This window comes from Erithacus rubecula (genome assembly GCF_903797595.1).
Source record: "Erithacus rubecula genome assembly, chromosome: 3".
NCBI lineage: Eukaryota > Metazoa > Chordata > Aves > Passeriformes > Muscicapidae > Erithacus > Erithacus rubecula.
The window spans coordinates 54,629,353-54,646,890 of record NC_136689.1 but is presented as its reverse complement, the minus strand read 5'-3'; the positions used below and the strand labels follow the sequence as shown (position 1 = coordinate 54,646,890).

General features: G+C 38.0%; 1 protein-coding gene across 3 annotated transcripts in view; it reads left to right on the top strand.

Moving 5' to 3' along the window:
• NFX1 (nuclear transcription factor, X-box binding 1) overlaps nucleotides 1–17,538 on the top strand; it is a 68,441-nt gene that overhangs the window by 11,951 nt on the left and 38,952 nt on the right. For all 3 annotated transcript variants that reach the window (XR_013773765.1, XM_079301984.1, XM_079301985.1), the window contains exons 3-5: nucleotides 2,063–2,224; nucleotides 10,146–10,223; nucleotides 12,384–12,489. Coding sequence is in view for 2 of the 3 variants with exons in the window: in XM_079301984.1 (XP_079158110.1) it covers nucleotides 2,063–2,224; nucleotides 10,146–10,223; nucleotides 12,384–12,489 (346 nt within the window). In the remaining variant the exon portion in view is untranslated. The remainder of the gene's footprint in view (nucleotides 1–2,062; nucleotides 2,225–10,145; nucleotides 10,224–12,383; nucleotides 12,490–17,538) is intronic.

The following is a 17,538-nucleotide window of genomic DNA, read 5'->3' as shown; positions in this document are numbered from 1 at the left end:
TGTACCTTTAGTCTTCTGGAGAAAAGAAGTATGTTTTTTACATGAGAATTTTCCTTTACAGCAGATAATAATTACGGGATAACAACTAGAAATTACTCTTAATCCTAAATGTTGTGGGGCTTGATGCAGGAGAGCTAGAAAACAAACTTGAAAATCGTATTGAGGAGGGCAAGCAATGTTAACACTTGCAAGTCATAGACTTGTTTGCAGTCACATGTGGTACAAGCACATTTTGAATTGACAGTAATTTTTATCTATTATTTTCCTTTTGTATTTCCTTCATTATGAATTTGAACTTTCCTTATTGTTGTGATCCAGTCTAATCACAGAGGAGCAAAGAGAACTCTTGGAGCATACTTGGATTTGAATGTTCCTAAGAATGAGATTAAAACACATACGAGGTTAGATGTTGATACCAAAAAAGATATATTTTACTTAATAGTAAAAAAGGCAAAGAGAAAGAAAGAAATAGAAAAAGAGGGCTGGCAGGGGAGGACAGGGTGACAGAGACAGAGTGAGTAGAAACATATCACCCCTCTCTGGGTTCCAACAACATCTTGTTGTTCTCCTCCCTCTGGTCTTCTTGGTGGTGAGGGTCCCCTTCGGAAAAGTATAGAATCAAATGGATTAATCATGGGCCAGGTGGGAACACCCAGGTGCCTCCCCTGAGGGGGGCAGATTTGACATTGTCCCCTGCAAGACTGTGGATCTGTTGCATCATGTGCAGTGCTCTCTGGTGCAGGATCTGGGACCCCTAGTGGACCTTTGATGGGCCGTGACATCTCCTTTTCTGTCCTTCACACAGATGTCCATTAGATTTGGCTTTCCCGGGGCGGGGTGCCCTGTATTTGGGCAAGTCTGCACAGCAGTGGATTGGCATTCACTGCCTCTGACTAGAGGCTATGTCATGCATCCAAAGCCTCTCCTCCTTGCCTGGTTTGGTGTTGGGGTCTGTGCAAGTCTGGCAGCAGATAAAACTGGGACTGTAGCCTCCACCTCAAAGCTTCTGGACATTCCTGCATCCTGGGGGTACATGCTCTTCCAGTTTTATCCATAATTTCCCAGATGCTTTGGACAACAGTTTTCTTATCTCTATCCCTTAGGCAGTTTAACTGTCAGTTGAGGGCCTCAGCTCAGGGACTCCATTCAGAGGGCAGTGGTCTTCCGTGCAGTTTTTGTTATACAATTCGCTATAATAGGTAAAAATCCATAGAAATGTTTAAGCCATAAACAATAACATTTCAGTCTCTGACACTTGTATTGGCGCAATCTTAAAATGGTACATTTTTACACTGTACATTTGTAGTTAATATATTTTAAAATCCTATGGACATTTCTAAAGTGTGTTTGGTAGTCTTGCCTTGATGACTGATAAGTAATCTGACAGAAATTAAGCTTTATGTGGTGCCTTTTTTATGGTTGTGTATCAGGCTGTTTTGACTTTAATGTGGGGCTCTTGTGTTATATTCAAAGTACTTTTTTGCATTTGTTCATATGGCTCAAAAGACCCTGTACTTTGACTGTTGTTCCCAGTAATTCCTCTCCTAAAGCACTCATTTTATTAAGGGCTTATTCCCATAATCCAGACCCTTCACTATTAATATTTGTTGTATCTCCTGGGAGTACTTAAGGATATGAATTAAATGTAATTTTGGCAGAGTTTTCTGTATTTAAGAGCTTTCATCTCTTTGATTTAATGTGTATGCAAAGATGAATTTCCAATATTAAGTGATGAGTAAAATCTCAAACTTCTGCCAGTCTTAACACTATTAATTAATTCATTCATTTATCAATTCAAGATCAGAATAATTGCTGTTTGTTAAAGTGGAATTTGCATTGCCACTTTAACAGCAATCTTATACTCCTTCTTCCTGCTCTGAAGCTAAAAAATTGCATAGCAAGTATCAAACTAGAATCTTCCAGGAGTAAACTAGTGCCTTATTTGTAGCCACATAGGTAAAATAAGTTTTGCTATCATTTAAATGAAATCTTGATATTTAACTTGAGCTTTGTTTCTCAGCTAGCTGTTCATTTATGCACAAGTAATATATTTTATTTGCAGGTTCATTGATTGAACAGCTGACCACAGAGAAGTATGAGTGCATGGTATGCTGTGAGGTGGTCCGAATAGTAGCCCCAGTATGGAGCTGTCAGAATTGTTACCATGTATTCCACCTGAATTGCATCAAGAAGTGGGCACGATCACCAGCTTCACAAGCTGAAGGTTGGTATTTTCTCAAATATATATTTTATATATATCCTACATTATGTATATGTATTGTATATGTAATATATATTGTATATTATGAAGTATATATAATAGCCAAATTCATGTGTTGCTTATGTGGTGAAAACTATTTAGAAATATTGTTTGAGATAGCAATGTGACCCATCTCTGAGGCAAGGCAATCAATATTGTTGTTAAAGGGATCCCTGTGGGTAGATTAAAGCAAAACAATACCAACTAAGTGATGCAACAACAAATTTTGTTAGAACTGCTTTGAAACCTTAAGTGGAAAAAAAATTAATGGAGAAGGGGTATTGTACCCATTCTGAAGTTTATGATCACACTGAGAGAGGAAAATAGGAGAGGGAAAAACAGGAAAAGAGAGATCTGTCACGACCTATAGCTCCACTGACATAGCAGGGGGGAATGGGCCATGGTCATGATGTGCAGTCCAAGTCCATTGGTGATGGGGGCATTCATACACATCAAAAACTGGGGGATTTATAACCCTGGTTCTTCTAGTAAAACTCCAGTTCCTCCTCCAGGAAGTATGCAGAGTCTTCTTTCTTTCTGCAAGGTTCTGGAAGTCTGGCAGTGTCAAAGAGGGGGCCTGGAGTGTATGTGTCCAGGTGTACCTGGAAAAATTTTCTGAACAAAGATGCCAAGTTCAGAGTTCTGCGGCTGCATGGTGGTGGCTTGTGGTGCAGGAGAGAAATTGGCATAAAAAACCACCTCTATCCTGCCTCTGTAGTATCCGTTGCTTAACAGAGATTTCTCCTTTAGTTCAAAATTTCTCCTTTAGTTAAATAAGCTTACACAGCTTAAGGCAGAATTTATCCATAAGTTGCAAGTGGTTCACTACAAGCAGTAAGCTGTACACTAGTTTTAAATCAGTTTTTTTTTCATTGTCCTGTGTATGCCTTATTCAGTCCTCATAACTTATCTCTTTCCAGTGTTCTAGCTGAACCTGATTTACAGATTTGGATGTATAAGATCATTCAATGAAATCAGTGCATCAGGACACAAAATGCAGTGGCTGTGTTTTTACACACCATTTTACATCTCTCATCTCTTCTTTACTGAGCAGTCAAGCAGAAGATGCATTTCATGCATTATTTGTCTGCTTTTACTCAACCATTTTTTAGTTTGTTTCTCAGATAAAATACTCCTGAAATCCATCCCTCATGCCATGCAATGAAAGGGAATTCAAAGAAAACAGAAAGCTTCAGCCTTTTTCATCAGCTTAAACTATTTCAGATTCCTTTTATTACACTGCTTTTTGAAACTGAAACCAGTATGTATGCCCTTTGAATCCTTTGATGGAAGCTGAGGCTAAATTGCAGCTGCTGCTCAGTTTAGTTGAGTGGTGTAGACACACTCTGAAGATGATAATTCTTATTTTTTTCTATAACTTGCTTGTTCAGTATTTGCCATTCTTTGTGTGTCTTTCTGTATCTCTCTGGGCAGGCTGTGGAAATGCATCACCCAGTTCCAAATGTTTGACAGAAGTTCTTACAGACTGTAAATCTCCTTCAGAAAGGATTGGTTGCAAAGTTCTTTTTGCAGGAGATGCGTAGTCAGAATTCTGGGTAGGGCTGGTGGTGAGCCCCAGTTCTCACTTGATGAGTTTATTTTGAAGGGGCTTGAGCTACTACTTCACCTTGAGGTGAGCACACAGGAGAAATGTGGCAGCATTCTCAGTAGGTTAAAACCCAAACTTCATTGGCAAACTTTCTGAGCCAAACTCAGAGTGACTGTTGAGTGACTCACCTTAAGTGGGCTTTTATCTTTGAAGACAGTACCCTTAGATGCTTGAATCCTGAAAGCTTTTAAAATAGCAAAATTTTGGGCCATTTGCTTTTCATGTAAGAATTTGTGGACTAAATATATTATTGTATTCTGCATATGAGAGAACTAGAGCCTCATCATAAACTGAAGTTAAAGGTTGTGGCCTCAGTAGTTGGTTGTAACTGAAGTATGATTGTGGCCATAGCTCCAATAAAAACACCAGTATATATTTCTTGAGCTGCAAGGCTCTGCTCCCCTATCTTGTTTAGATTTTGTACTTCAGAGTGTATTTGTTTTACCACAGGTTGTTTCAGTGTATGTTCTACTTTTCAGACTTTGGATAATGAGGAATTCACTAGAATCCTGGTAGTTATTATTATCTACTGTAGGAGAAATGGGACACTGTAGTCTACCTAATTCCATAATTTGCTGGATTTTGGAAGGGGAAAAAATGCTTCCTTTTTTTTTGGGACACCATTTCCTTTGATTCTGCAAATGTTATAATGAATTCCAGAAAATCCTACCTAATTCTGTGACCAAACTTTTCACAGGTACGTTTCATTTCCAGCCTATTTTGCTGGTAAGATGTGTTTTGAATGTTCATTTTATGTTTCACAGGAACTGAGCGTGTCTTGGTTTGAAAGACAAGGAGAGGCAGGAACCTTCCTTGGAGTGGAAAATATGACTCCCTTCCCTCCAAATTATTATAACTTTGAAATTAAAGGGCTTTCAGGCAAACGTATGGGGAAAGGAATTACAGTTCTCTATACTAGTATGTATAACAAGGTGAACAACAACAACTGTAGCATTGACAACAATCAGAGCCCCAGGCACAGTGCCAGCCTTGTCTGGGCTGTGGGGCGCTTTCCCCTCTGGTGCAGTTCCGGTCACAGCCGCCAGGGGCGCTGGTGGCTCCCGGCCGGGCAGGGCGGGTGCGATGATTCCCCCGCTCCTGCAGGGGGCGCTGTGGCGCGGGCCCAGCTGGGTTTCCCTATTGATAATGGTCGGCAGGCTGGATGGTGAAATGGGCTGCAGCAGGAACCTTGCAGCAGCAGCTGGGATGGCAGAAACAAGCACACCCCCTGGGGTGGCAAACAAAATGTAACAGAAAACTTCACAGACTTCAAAGGGTCTGCAGGAGTTGTGTGGACACAGTGTGCTGATTAGAGTGTATAAAAAAGTGGAAGGCAGTAGCAACCACTGGGGCTGGGCAGTGGCAGCTAGACTTTTCCATAGCAGCTGTCATGGGCAGTCAGGGAGATGTACCCTCTGGGATGGAGGAGGGGATCAGGGTCCTGGATTTTTCCAAGGCACCCAAATAAATGGTGCAGGTCCTTTCCAATCAGATCAGGTGTTAGTAAGTTCCCAGTTCAATGACTGCTCTTAGGAGCAAAGGCTCACCCACAATAAGGAAGAAACAGTTCAGGGCTGAGTGCTGCAGTGGCAATGAATTCTCCCCACAGTAAGCAGCAGCTCAACTGTCCTCATCAGATGCCAAGAGTGCGAGAGAGCTAGGGGCTAAACCAGGCCACTCAGCCCCAGCCAAAATATCAAAGTATCTCTGCCCTGTCCCAAGAGAAAGGCCCTCGGGTAACAGAGCAGTCAGCTGTGCCCTTCTGCCACCTTGGCCATTTCTTTTGTCTCTTTTAGGTACCAGTTGTTATTTTCTCTTAGCAACAAATGGGACAAAATCCATGAGAGAAAGAAAATGAAAAAAGCAAGGAAAAATCCTAACCTTCAATAGTGTTTCAGTGAGAGTGGCTCTCCATGTAGGGCCTTTCACAGAGAGCAGTTCTTAACCTCTGTGATTCATAGTAGAAGGGTGAAAGTCTTTGTGTGTGTGCATAATTTCTCACTATTTTTTGTGATCACCAAATTGGATCAGAGAAATCCTGAATACTTGGATGAAGTAGATAACATCCCTCGTGGGGATCTCATATAGTCCATATTCCAGAACAATAGTGACCTGTGTCTGTTACAAGAGAAAAGTAGGTATGGATCCTTTGGGGACAAGGTACAATGCTCAGCAAGGGGAAGCTTTGGCATTAATGAAAGCAAAGTATTACCAGAATGGGAGCCCTGGAATACCAACAATAATTAAATATTGGGACACTATGCAACAGAACACTTAGTGGAACTGAAAAAAGGAGTGGACAGGTCTACTTTATAATTTGTGCATATTACACATTGTACTTATATTTTGCTCATACCAGACTCACTGATGTAATGCAGGTGTTATTGTCTGAATTTTGAGATCCACAGCAGGCCATCAGATTGGTATTGATGGGTGAGTGCAGTTGAAAAGGAAAGGGAGGTATTCTGGATTATCATGTCAGTGTGATAAAACGTGCTTAATGGCTCTATGTACTCATATGGGAGGAAGCAATGAACTGTTTTGGATCTACATTTCTAGGTTCCAGAAACCAGGTTTCTGTGTTTCTAGAACCAGGTTACTGTAACGAAGTTTTCTCACACTCTGCTGTATCTCTCTGCTTGGGCTACATTGAAGATGTTTTCCCTCAGAGAATTCTTTTCCTTCTCTTGTTTTGACAGTTGCCTCAAAAATGACAGCTGGTTTGGCCAAGGCAGGTGAAAGTGTCTCCTGATCATCTCTGGGGAGTCATAAGGCTTTGCTCTCTTCTTGGTCTGCTTGCTCTGTGGTGTGTTAAGGAACCTTCCCAGTTCTCCCATTCACAAGACCCTCTAGCAGTCGTACTCTCAACACCATGATGGGCCCAAAGCCCGTTCACCTTGGACAGCTGCAGTGAGAGCCAGTGGGTGCTTTACTTGACTCCCTACTCTGCAGAAAATCACACTGTGAAAAGCCAGTGGCCATAAAGGAGACAGAAGAGTCGTGCAGCTTTATTCAGATGGAGAGAGTCCACTAGGCCATACTCCCATAGGATCTCTTGAATTTTTGGAGGATGCAGCCTCCTTTATCCTAAACTCCCAGCTCCATGTTGCCTTCCTCCTTTTCCCATTTGATTTGAGGTGCTAAGAAGGTACAGACTTCCCAAGCTGCCTACAAAATATTCCCCCTTAAAAATGTATTCCCCCCACCCCCATCACACATTGTATGACCATTAAGATTAGCTGTAAGCCCATCCTAGGTGAAGAAGCTAATTTCTGTAAATCTATTTAGCCCGTGCATTTTTCCCCAAAGTGCAGAAGTTTAAGCTGAGCTTGGCTCTGCAACAAACTTGGGTGGCTTGATGTTTCCATGATGTGACCACCACACCCATTCTTCCAGAACCTGATTGGTCCTTTCAGATCGAGTCATTTGTGAAGACCTTAGTACTCATTTCTCATATCATTAGGTTTGTAATGACTTCCACACCCATTCGTCCAGGTGAAGTAATTTGTGAAGACATGAACACACGTTCCCCATCTTTATTTTTACAGTGTGGACTATCAACAGCACTCAGAATGAGAGAACGGATTTTTATTGTTTCTTAGAGATGTCCTGGTCAGGAGGAGGAGCTCTGCTGTGCATCACTTTGCCATCATGTGGCATGATTCTTTCCAATAAGGAAGCAAGCATTTTATAACATTTTAAATTATGTCTTGAAGGAATGTGACCTTAAGGTATCACGTAGTTAAGGTCAATCTGACAAAAATACCTGCACTGCACACAAGATCTTTGTTTATATAGGGAAAATTGTAGTTGCTTGCCCCTTTTCTTCTGCTTTTAAAAACTGATATTTAAGTAGTGTTTAACTTGTGTCCTTAATTTGGTAGGATAAAATTACTTAAATGTTTGTTCTTTCTTTGTAGAGAAGATAGTTTTACTGGTATTTTCATTTTGACTGGAAGGACTGATGATATTTGAGGTATTACACATGTCTTTTTCTGTTCTGCCCTTGGGCTCCACTTTCAAGTGTATCAGATCTGTAGGAGTCCAGTGCTGGCCTCTAACACAGCACTTCTAAACTTCTGAGTTTCAGTGCTCAAAATAGAAGTTACCAAATTTTTTGGTAAATAGTTTCAAGTAAGGAATCTTTTTATCCCAAAAGGAAGGAGCGGATAGCAATTACTAAAACAATCGCTAGTAAAAGGGAATAAGGTGTCTTGATTCTGCTTAGATGACTGTCCTTTTGGTATCTTTGGTTGGAGTTTTGCCTACTTCACTTCTGTTCATGAGAAGATTCATAGAAGTGGAATGTTCTTTCTGTAGGATTATCCTCATTCTCTCTTTAGTAATCAGGATTTGTAAGGAGTTCTTATAGGAACACTTCATACAAATATATATGTCAGGAGTCCTACCATCATTCTATACTACCGTAATTGCACCTGAATCCTGGAACAAAACTTACTACTTCTAATTTTGAGGGAGGACAACCATGCATGTCTCTTGGGGGTGAACACACATTGATTTGCTTTGAGCAAAGATAATCAGTGACAATGAAGAAGAAAATACGTCTTGCAAGACTGTTTTTAATAGGTTCCTATTTTTGGGGGACCTTCATTGTACTCTAGAGAAACTGTTGCTTGTAGAGGACTAGGCATCCAACTCCAGGGGAGTTGTTGATAGGAGAGGTCTTCTGCTGGCCTTCTGAAGCTTTTAGGGTAGACTTACTTCACAGCTTTTGAAAACATAACATGGAATAAGAATGAAAGAAATCATTAGTGCAGTAATTAAGTATAATGTACTATACTATACTGCAATCTCATAAGGAATCCTGTAGTATTTAGTGCGCTGGCTTTAGGAGGAGCCACATGAGGCACTTACAGTTTTGTCAACAAACACACCCTTAGGTGTTTACTGTCTGTTTTGCCTGTAACTTTCAACACTTCTCTTTGAATCGCTTCTTCTGAGATCCTTCAGTTTCTAGCAGTCAAAAGAAAAAAAGTCTGGGTCAGGAAATGCAGATTGGTCTTGACCATGAATATGAGAGTATGTGCCTTGTGCCACTATCCTTGAGCTGCTCACCCATAATTGTACAGATCTCTGCAGCAATCTTGGTGGCACAGTAATATGAGCTGGGATAAAGAGGGGTATGTATAAGCATGAAGTATTGGAAAGAACAGATATGCATTAGGTTTGCATTTGTGGACTCTCAAGGCAGTCTGTAATTTGACTCATTTCAGTTTGTGAAAATAATTTCCATTGTACATTATGAAGGGTAACATAAATTGTTCAATCCTATTGAAGGTGAGCTGAAGTGTGCCTCTCCTTGCACTGCAGTTCTTTTGTCTTAGAGTTTCCTATTTGCAATCCCTTCTGCTTTCATAACATGAAATGATCATGAATCTTGGTCAGAATTCTTCATAGTGAAGAGCAGTTCTAAAATCAGTTTTATTAATTTACTAGCACTGAATTGATTAAGAGAGACAGAAAGTGTTAATCAATTATTTTCTTTTTAATATCTATATATAGAAAAAACATATATCTCTTGTTTATGACCCCTTTTGTGTTTGGTAGTGCTCTCAGATTCATATTCTTAATAGCAAGATGTGCACTGAATGAAAAGTCTTCATTAGTGTCGCTTTTCTTCTACTTTACTATTCTTCCTTTACTGCTAACCAGCACCCTCCTGAAACACAGAAACAAGAAAACTTCTATCTAATAAAATAACAACTTGAAGAATAATGTCTTAGTCAATATCTAGATATTATCAACTGTAAATAAATAAATGACATTATTCTGGTTCATATAACACTAGTTTATTCTGGATGTGAAGCAGCACTAGATTAGTCTTGTACAAAACACATGAACTCATGAGAGGATAGTGAAAATGATAGTACAGGGTGTGCTTTGTGAGGTAATTATGTTTTCTTCACCAGTTTCCCTTTCTTAACAATTTTTTTTTTTCTCAGCTTTAGATATGGTGAAGACTGTCTGTATTCTAGCTGTGTGTCTTATAACAAAGCATATGATAATAGAAAAACTGGAAGTTTAAAATCTGGCTTTGCTTCAATGAAAAGTTGTAGCCTATGGAAATGAAACATCACAGCTGTGTTGATGTATAAAATGTATTTTTATTAATGTATTTTCTCACCACTTCTGAGTAAGTGGAAAAATTAATTTATTTGCAACTGTGGCAAAAAGAAAAGTAGAAGAACTTGTTCTCAGCTTGCACTTAGGTATTTTATTTACTTCAGCTATTTTTTATCTTCTTTTAATTTACAGATGGCAATAGTGGTTGGAGATGTCCAGCTTGTCAGAATGCTTCTGTGCAAGTTCCTAAAACTTACACTTGTTTCTGTGGTGAGTTTCTCACTTTCTTTTGCAAAGAAAAACAGTTTTGTCTTTTTTATTATTTTTTGTTAATATGGATTTCAGTATTGGTGCTCGTTTGCTTACTTGCCTGAAATTCAGTTTTTAAAAAATTATCTTGGTACTGGAAGGTGACTGCACAGAGAATCATGCGTATGTTGCTTGAAAAATAAAAGGAAAATACTAAGTCCCAAGTGGTAAATATTTTCATACCATTATGTAAAAATTTTTTATGATTTTTATGGAATAATGATAGATTTTGGCTGGTATCTTGTGAGTTTTTCATTCTGTAGAAATAGTAGAATAACCTGCATGTGTTATGTCTTTCTTTGTGGCAAGATACACCAAAAAAAATACGCAACTCAAGGATGCAGCTACCTAAACCTTTAAATTGATTTAGCAGTTTTGTAATTTATGTTGTTCAGAGATACATGGAGCTTAAATAGGAAAGAATATTTATATACTCTGTGTAGATATGTATTTAATAAAAAAGGTAAATGGCATGAGTAACAGCACTCACCAAGCAATAAATACAAAACAAAAAGGTGAAATGAATTATGTTACTTAATTGCTTATGCGTATAAGTTTTGTTTGGAATCTTTACTTTTATGATCTGTATTGTTTTGACATAGCTTTCTTTTCCTTGAATTATAGACAATGAAAACTTTCACCTCACTTTCTAGGAAAGTGTTCTGAAGTTGAGACAGAAACTGTCAGTAAATTTGCCCTAAAGAAGCTAGATTTGCTAAAATAGGAGAGTTTTATCTTTTTATCTGAATGTGTCAGTGAATCAGTTAGGAACAGTGCAATGCACTGTTAAGTTTTTGTATGACAATGCATGAAATCTTATGAATATAGAGACAATAATTCAGTTATTAGGAATAACAGTGCAGTCAATTAGAATAAAATTACCATGAATTAAAATTAGATCAAATGAAAATTGGACTTTTTACGACAGGACATCTTTCTGTTAAATAGGGAGGAAATTCTCCTGAGCTAAAGATAGTTTCATGGTTTAGGAGATCTACAGTAAAAACCTTAAATTGTCTGCAGAATTATTACTCACAGAGCATCATGTAGTAACATAAGAGTTTAATCTTCTGTAGATAATTTTGCATTAATGATATATAGTTTGGACATCATCAGTCACTTATGAAAAGCTATCTTCTATTTGATGCAAGGTACTGACTATGTGTGGTTAAGTGTGATTTTTTTTTTTTTTTTTTTTACCCTTTCACCCATGAGGAAATTCCTAGCTTATTTTTCTTCTGAAACTTCAGATTTTTGTGACTTTGCTGGGTATTCAATTAGTTTAATTGGAACTCAGGTGAATAAATGTTATCTGTAGTATTTACTCATATTTTCCTAACTTAATGCTGTATAATATGCAAAGGTATATTAAAAAATTAAAATTATGTAGCTATGTCACCAAAAATACATTTTCTTGCGGCTTTTGATTGCCACAACTCAAATTTGTAATGTTGGCTCAGTTGCTTCACTGTTAATTTAATTCCTCTTTTGCAGAAAGCCAAGGGAGTGGTAATGATGGCAGTTTACCCTGATGGCCATCTCATGCACTTAGAGCTATTAGAGATTTGATGACAATATACCAGATTAATAAAAATACGGTTTAGTGTTTATCTCAAATACAGAATACTTGACGCTAACATACTTCTTCTTTAAGACTTCTGCTTCTGTCATCAAAATTCATGAATCTTTAATGTTTTGATTAATGTAGAGCCTGCTTCTTTTTATAGAAGTGACTTTCATAATTTACCCATTCATTTAATTCCCAATTCCCCATCACCATACCAGGTAGATCATACTTTCTGGGATTGCTATTTTTTACTTTGTTGCTTTTTTCTACCTCCCTGCTGCATTGAGACAGAAGGGACTTTCACCTTCCAGTTTTCTTAGCCACTGTGCAGCCTAACCAGCTACAGGGGGCTTTTGGTTTTCAGTGGTACATTCTTTTAAAGAAGTTGAGTGTGCATCAGTACAGAAAAACATAAACATTTGTGCAATTTTTTTGTCAAAGAAGACTACTTGCCAGTATTTAAAATAACACTTGTCTCTTTGGTATGATGTTTTTCACAAGTGTAGTCTGGTATTCAAAGCAATAAATATCTTTTTGTCTTTGCCATGGTTTAGGTAAGGTGCAAAATCCTGAATGGAATAGAAATGAGATCCCACATAGCTGTGGGGAGCTTTGTGGAAAGAAGAGGCAGGGTTTGGACTGTCCACATCTCTGCAACATGTAAGTAAATGTTTATCATACAAACATTGAAATGATTGAGAGAAAATTTCTGAAGGACTGTATTTGCTTATTTTTTGACTCCAGGATAGAGATTTAAAACCTATAGAGGTTTATAGTTCAGCTGAAACCGGAAAGAAGTGAAAAGCCTGAAAGCCATTTGTGTTGGTATGTCTAAAGTGAGTTAATAACAGAGCATGAACAGGGGGTCTACAATAGTTGTAGCAACATTTCTATCATGTTTTAGGAACTGAACCAGCTGTCTGACTTGGTCTCAAGAATTTTCATTGAAGTAGATAAGTAATAGTATCTGAAAGACCACTTCTTTGTTTCCTTTTTTTTTTTTTTTAATTTTTTTAATTTTTTTTTTTTTTTGGCTTGCAAACTGTTGAGAATAGGAGGGCATTTTTACTTCTTTATTTGTTGAGACCATCAGGTAGTTTAACCAGAATCTCTCATGGAGATTTTAATCAGTATATCTCAGTCGGATTGGTTTTGCTAACATTTTATTAGTGTAATTCAGTGAAGAAAGGCAAAGGAGAGCTCTGTTCAATTCTGGATGTTTTACATTAGTTTTTTTTAGTAGTGTAGCATTGCTGAGATTAACACCATTACATGATCTTTTTCAATGTATAGATATGCTTGTTAATCAGAAACAAATGATATGTTGTTCCTATTGTATCTAGCTTCAATTTCCATGGAAGTTGGTCCTTAGCATCTATTCATATTTCTGGTTTTAGAAATTTGTGATAGCAGCAGTTGTTTCTGCTCTTGATACACAGTCAAAAACTTCAAATGGATTGTTGTCTGACACTTTTTCCAAGATTTGCTAAAGCTTGGGACTTTCCTGGAACTTTACTCTGAACTTTACATTTAATGTGTTCTGTTTAAAATATATTTCAGCATTTTATTGAATTTCAAAATACTTTAATACTACTTTCCTGTACATGAAGACGTTCTATTAGATTTCTTTTCAATATTCAATTTCATTTGTATTTATGCATTATGCATGCACAGAGATTTGCATTTTATTTCATTTAAGTGTCTTAGCTGTTTGCCTAATCATGCTAGATCAGATCAACTTTCAGACTACACTTGATGTAGCTGATACCCTGAACAGAACACTGATTTTCTTGGAGACCAGCTGCAGGCCTCTGTCTCAGGAGAGGCTTATGTTTATGGACATATCTTTTGCCCAGTCAGAAATAAGCAAACTTCTTAACCACTTTGAGAACTACCTGTCTGCAATTTGTTGCCTGACAAACTTTCTTGTAGGGCCTGGAAGCAGATGTTCTTCTCCTTTCCTGTCCTCGTCTACAGCAGAGGCTCAGTCTTTGGAATTCTCTTCTGGGAGTTCTTCTTGAAGAGTAGTGACAATATTGTGACATTGGGGGTGCTACAAATTCTTAATACGTGAAAGTCTGATCGCATAAAAGCTGTGAAAATTTAGTTCAAATTTGTGACCAGTTAGAGCATGTTTTAAAATGTTATCTATTCAGCTTTATGTTTGACATTAATAAAACTGTGATGAGATCATCCAGTCCAGGATTTAAGGTAACAGTAGGCATGCAGATCAAGATAATAGATGTTCTTGACACTCTCTAACTTACGATAGTGAAATGGAGGGGAATGAACTTTCAACATCAGGGTTACCCAGTTTTGGACATTCCTCAGTATATTTTGGGCACTTCTTTTTCCCATACTGGAATCTTCAGTGTCTGTGAGGACACAGGCTGCCATCATCTGCTGTATCAAAAAGCAAGTAGAAACTTGGTTCCCTCTTGCAGTATCAGTGGTGGAGTTAGAGATGCAGAGCTCTATTATTTGGATGCAGGTGATAAGTCTGGATCATGATCTATGTCTGCACAGAGATTTTCCTTAAGAGAGTGCTCAAGGTTAGATGTTGCCATCTGAAGCAGGATTCTGTTTCATAATTCTTGCTTAAATTTAAATGGTGTCAGAACTTTTTCTTGCAAGCATTTTTTTCTTTGGATTGTGGATTTGCTGTGTGCCATTTTCCCTTCCTCCCACATGTTGCCATAAGGTGATAAGGTTTGAATCAGAACTGTCATTCCGTTTGCAGATATCGTAAAAGCTGTTTTGTTTTCCTTTTCAACATCACACCCCATTTTGGTGAAAATGAGTAATTTACACTGGTGTTCTGCCAATCGAGCATTTAAAGGACACAGACAGCAATGGAAAGAATGATCTTCTTTTTTTGCAATGAATATTAGGGTAATACAAAAGTAAAATTATACATTCAATTAAATCACATGCTTGACTTTAGCATCAAGCAAAAATAAGCAAAGTAATGCACCTAGTCATTACTATATGATAGGAAAGGATAGTGATTGAGAAAGGTACATCATCAATTGCCTACATACTTTACCATCATCCAGAGTCCACAGTCACTGGGAAGTCCTGTTTCACAGCGAGGACCTGGAGAGCCTTTCCCAGCAATTCAGAAAATTCCTACATGGTGAGTCCACCTGTAGGTGAGGTTCCCCAAACTGTCCCCAAAACTGGGTCCAGCTTTTATAAGCCCAAATCGATAAGTCACAGCCACTTGATTATATTTTTAGCACAGAAGCACCTGAATCTGATGGCACAGTTCCTGGCCAGACAGAGCACAGGCCTTGGCTGGGAGGGTTTTCCACAGAAATACTCTACAAGCAAGTCTCTATTCATGTCAGTTGGGAAAATTTCTTAAAATGATACATTTCTTGCAGATAGCTACACAAGGTTATGTGGCAGTTTCTAAAGCAGGCAGTTTCGTGTTAAACAGTGAGCATGAGCTCGAGGTCATCTGGTTTTAGCTAAATAAAGCTGATAGTGTTAGTCACACAATGCTTGGGATCCAGCTGGTAAGTCAGTTCTGGCTTAGGCCTGCTGCTCAGGCCTGAGCACAACTGGTTCAATAATGAAACTAATTTACTCAGATTTATTGAAATGGTAACCATTTATACAAACAGATGATTTGGCTGTTAAGGAACAGACAAGCAGCTGTTTGAAAGGGGAATGTTTTGCAGACCTTTTGCTAGTGTCATGCTATGGCGAATTCTCTTCACATTTTTAGTCTAAAAACACTGAAATTGATTTTACAGTGTTAGGTTCTACATCAAAGAAACATCTAGTTTAGCCTTCAATAAAATGTTCCTGATAATAAACTTCATGACAAAGCAAAACTTCTCTTAAGTTCTCCTGCTAACTGGAACTAAGCAGGGCCTTGAGAGCATTTGAAAAAGGTCTTACAAAGGCAGTAAATGAAATTTTGTCTCTGATAATTTGAATTTTTGTAGCTGGAATTCCTTCAAAAGTCTTTGGTGCTGTAACCTTTTCTACAGTGGTAGAGGTGCCTTTTTTGCTCTGTTATAGTATCTAGTATTTTCACTGTCAGGCAAATGGAAGTTTAATTTTTCCTCCATCTAGATCTGTCTATCTTCACAATGTTTCTTATATGGTGGTTCTCTAGAGCAGCAGCAACAAATTGCAAAATTATCCTCCATGCTAATGATAGATAATGAAATGTCAGTTAAAAAAACCTCTGCATTCACCAAACAGAAGTTAATACTGAAGTCTTCAGCCTGTCTTTTTGAGTTTAGTTTGCAACACTGTCATTTAAATTAGCTCTTTGCTTAATCCCCTAAACCAGGATTAAGACTCTAAAGGTATCACCCATCTTTATCATCTAAGGTGCATTTTCTGCACTTTCTGTGCATATCTCTGTGCTGAATGAAGTTTGAATTTCAATCTTAATTGCTGTTGTATGGATCAAGTATATCCTAGAACTATAGCCATACTGTAGCTTCTGCCTGAGCTAAATTGTACCAGAGACTTTTGCGTGTGTATCTGTAGAGATGCATAAAGAATAATTATCTCAAAAGTCAGAAGTTTGATTTAAAAAAATTAGTTTTTGCATTACTAGAATTTTTTTTCGTACTAACAAAAGGTCAGAAAACTGTCTCAAACATGAGACGTCTGAAAATTAACTGTGCTAGCAAAATGAATTCTGCTATAAGACTGCAGCCTACTATTACCGGTGCTTACAATTTTAAAATATTTGTGATCAATATGAATTGCTATTGTGTGATACAGTGTCATCAGAAAGTGTGCTAGGAGTGGAGTTAAGGAAGAAGTCTTAACATTGCTTGTATATGAGAGTGTTGGGAGAAATAATACACCAGGTAAAAAACTTAACATGGCAAGACTAATGAAGATGATGTACCTTCTTACTTCTCCAAGTTATGATCTAGATCATAGTATTTAGAATTTATATCTAGTTTAGTCTGATTCCTACGTTCATAAGTTGGTATCTAGCTGGGTGAGGCTAGAATTCTACGTGGATCTGTGAGAAATGAAGTCAAGACAGTGATATATATGGTGCAGTCCTTTTAGAAGAGGTTTTCTTGTAAGATGGGTTTGCTTATATGTTCCAGAATGCATGTTAATTCTCGTTATTTGAAGTTCCACAATATAGTTTTAATTAATTCAGTGGTTTTGCTTTCTTCCTGCTGTACTGTATATCCATCTAGCTTTTCTTTTCGTCTCCATTTCCTTGTGCCTGCTCTGGTGCTTTTTCAACACTTCACTGTGTCATAAACCTGACCAATCAAAAGACAGAGAGTTATGGTTGTTTTGGTTGGTTGTTTTCTGGATTTGCTTTGTGATGCGGGATTTTTTATTGTTTTGATTTAGTTTATTGTGTAATTGCTTAGCTTTGCCAGTTAGAGCTGGCATAGGTTGAGTGATAGATTGGGCCTTATTGTCAACTGGGAGGAGTGGTAGAGGAAGAAGGGAAGCCAGACCACTCTTGACAAGCTGGAGGCATGACTCATCTATATTGTGTATGACTGTAATAACTGGTGTACTAATTAGTGCTTATATAGTTACTGTACTTGAGGAATTTAGTAGTTACCATGTAGGTGGGTAGTCTGTGTTTATGAGTTTTCTGTTATTTCTGGGTTTTTTCTTTTTCTTTTGGCTAGGATGTCTGTGCTGGTCAGTCCTGGCCATAATAATTGCTCAAGATGAGAGCTGCTGTTTTTGCAAATG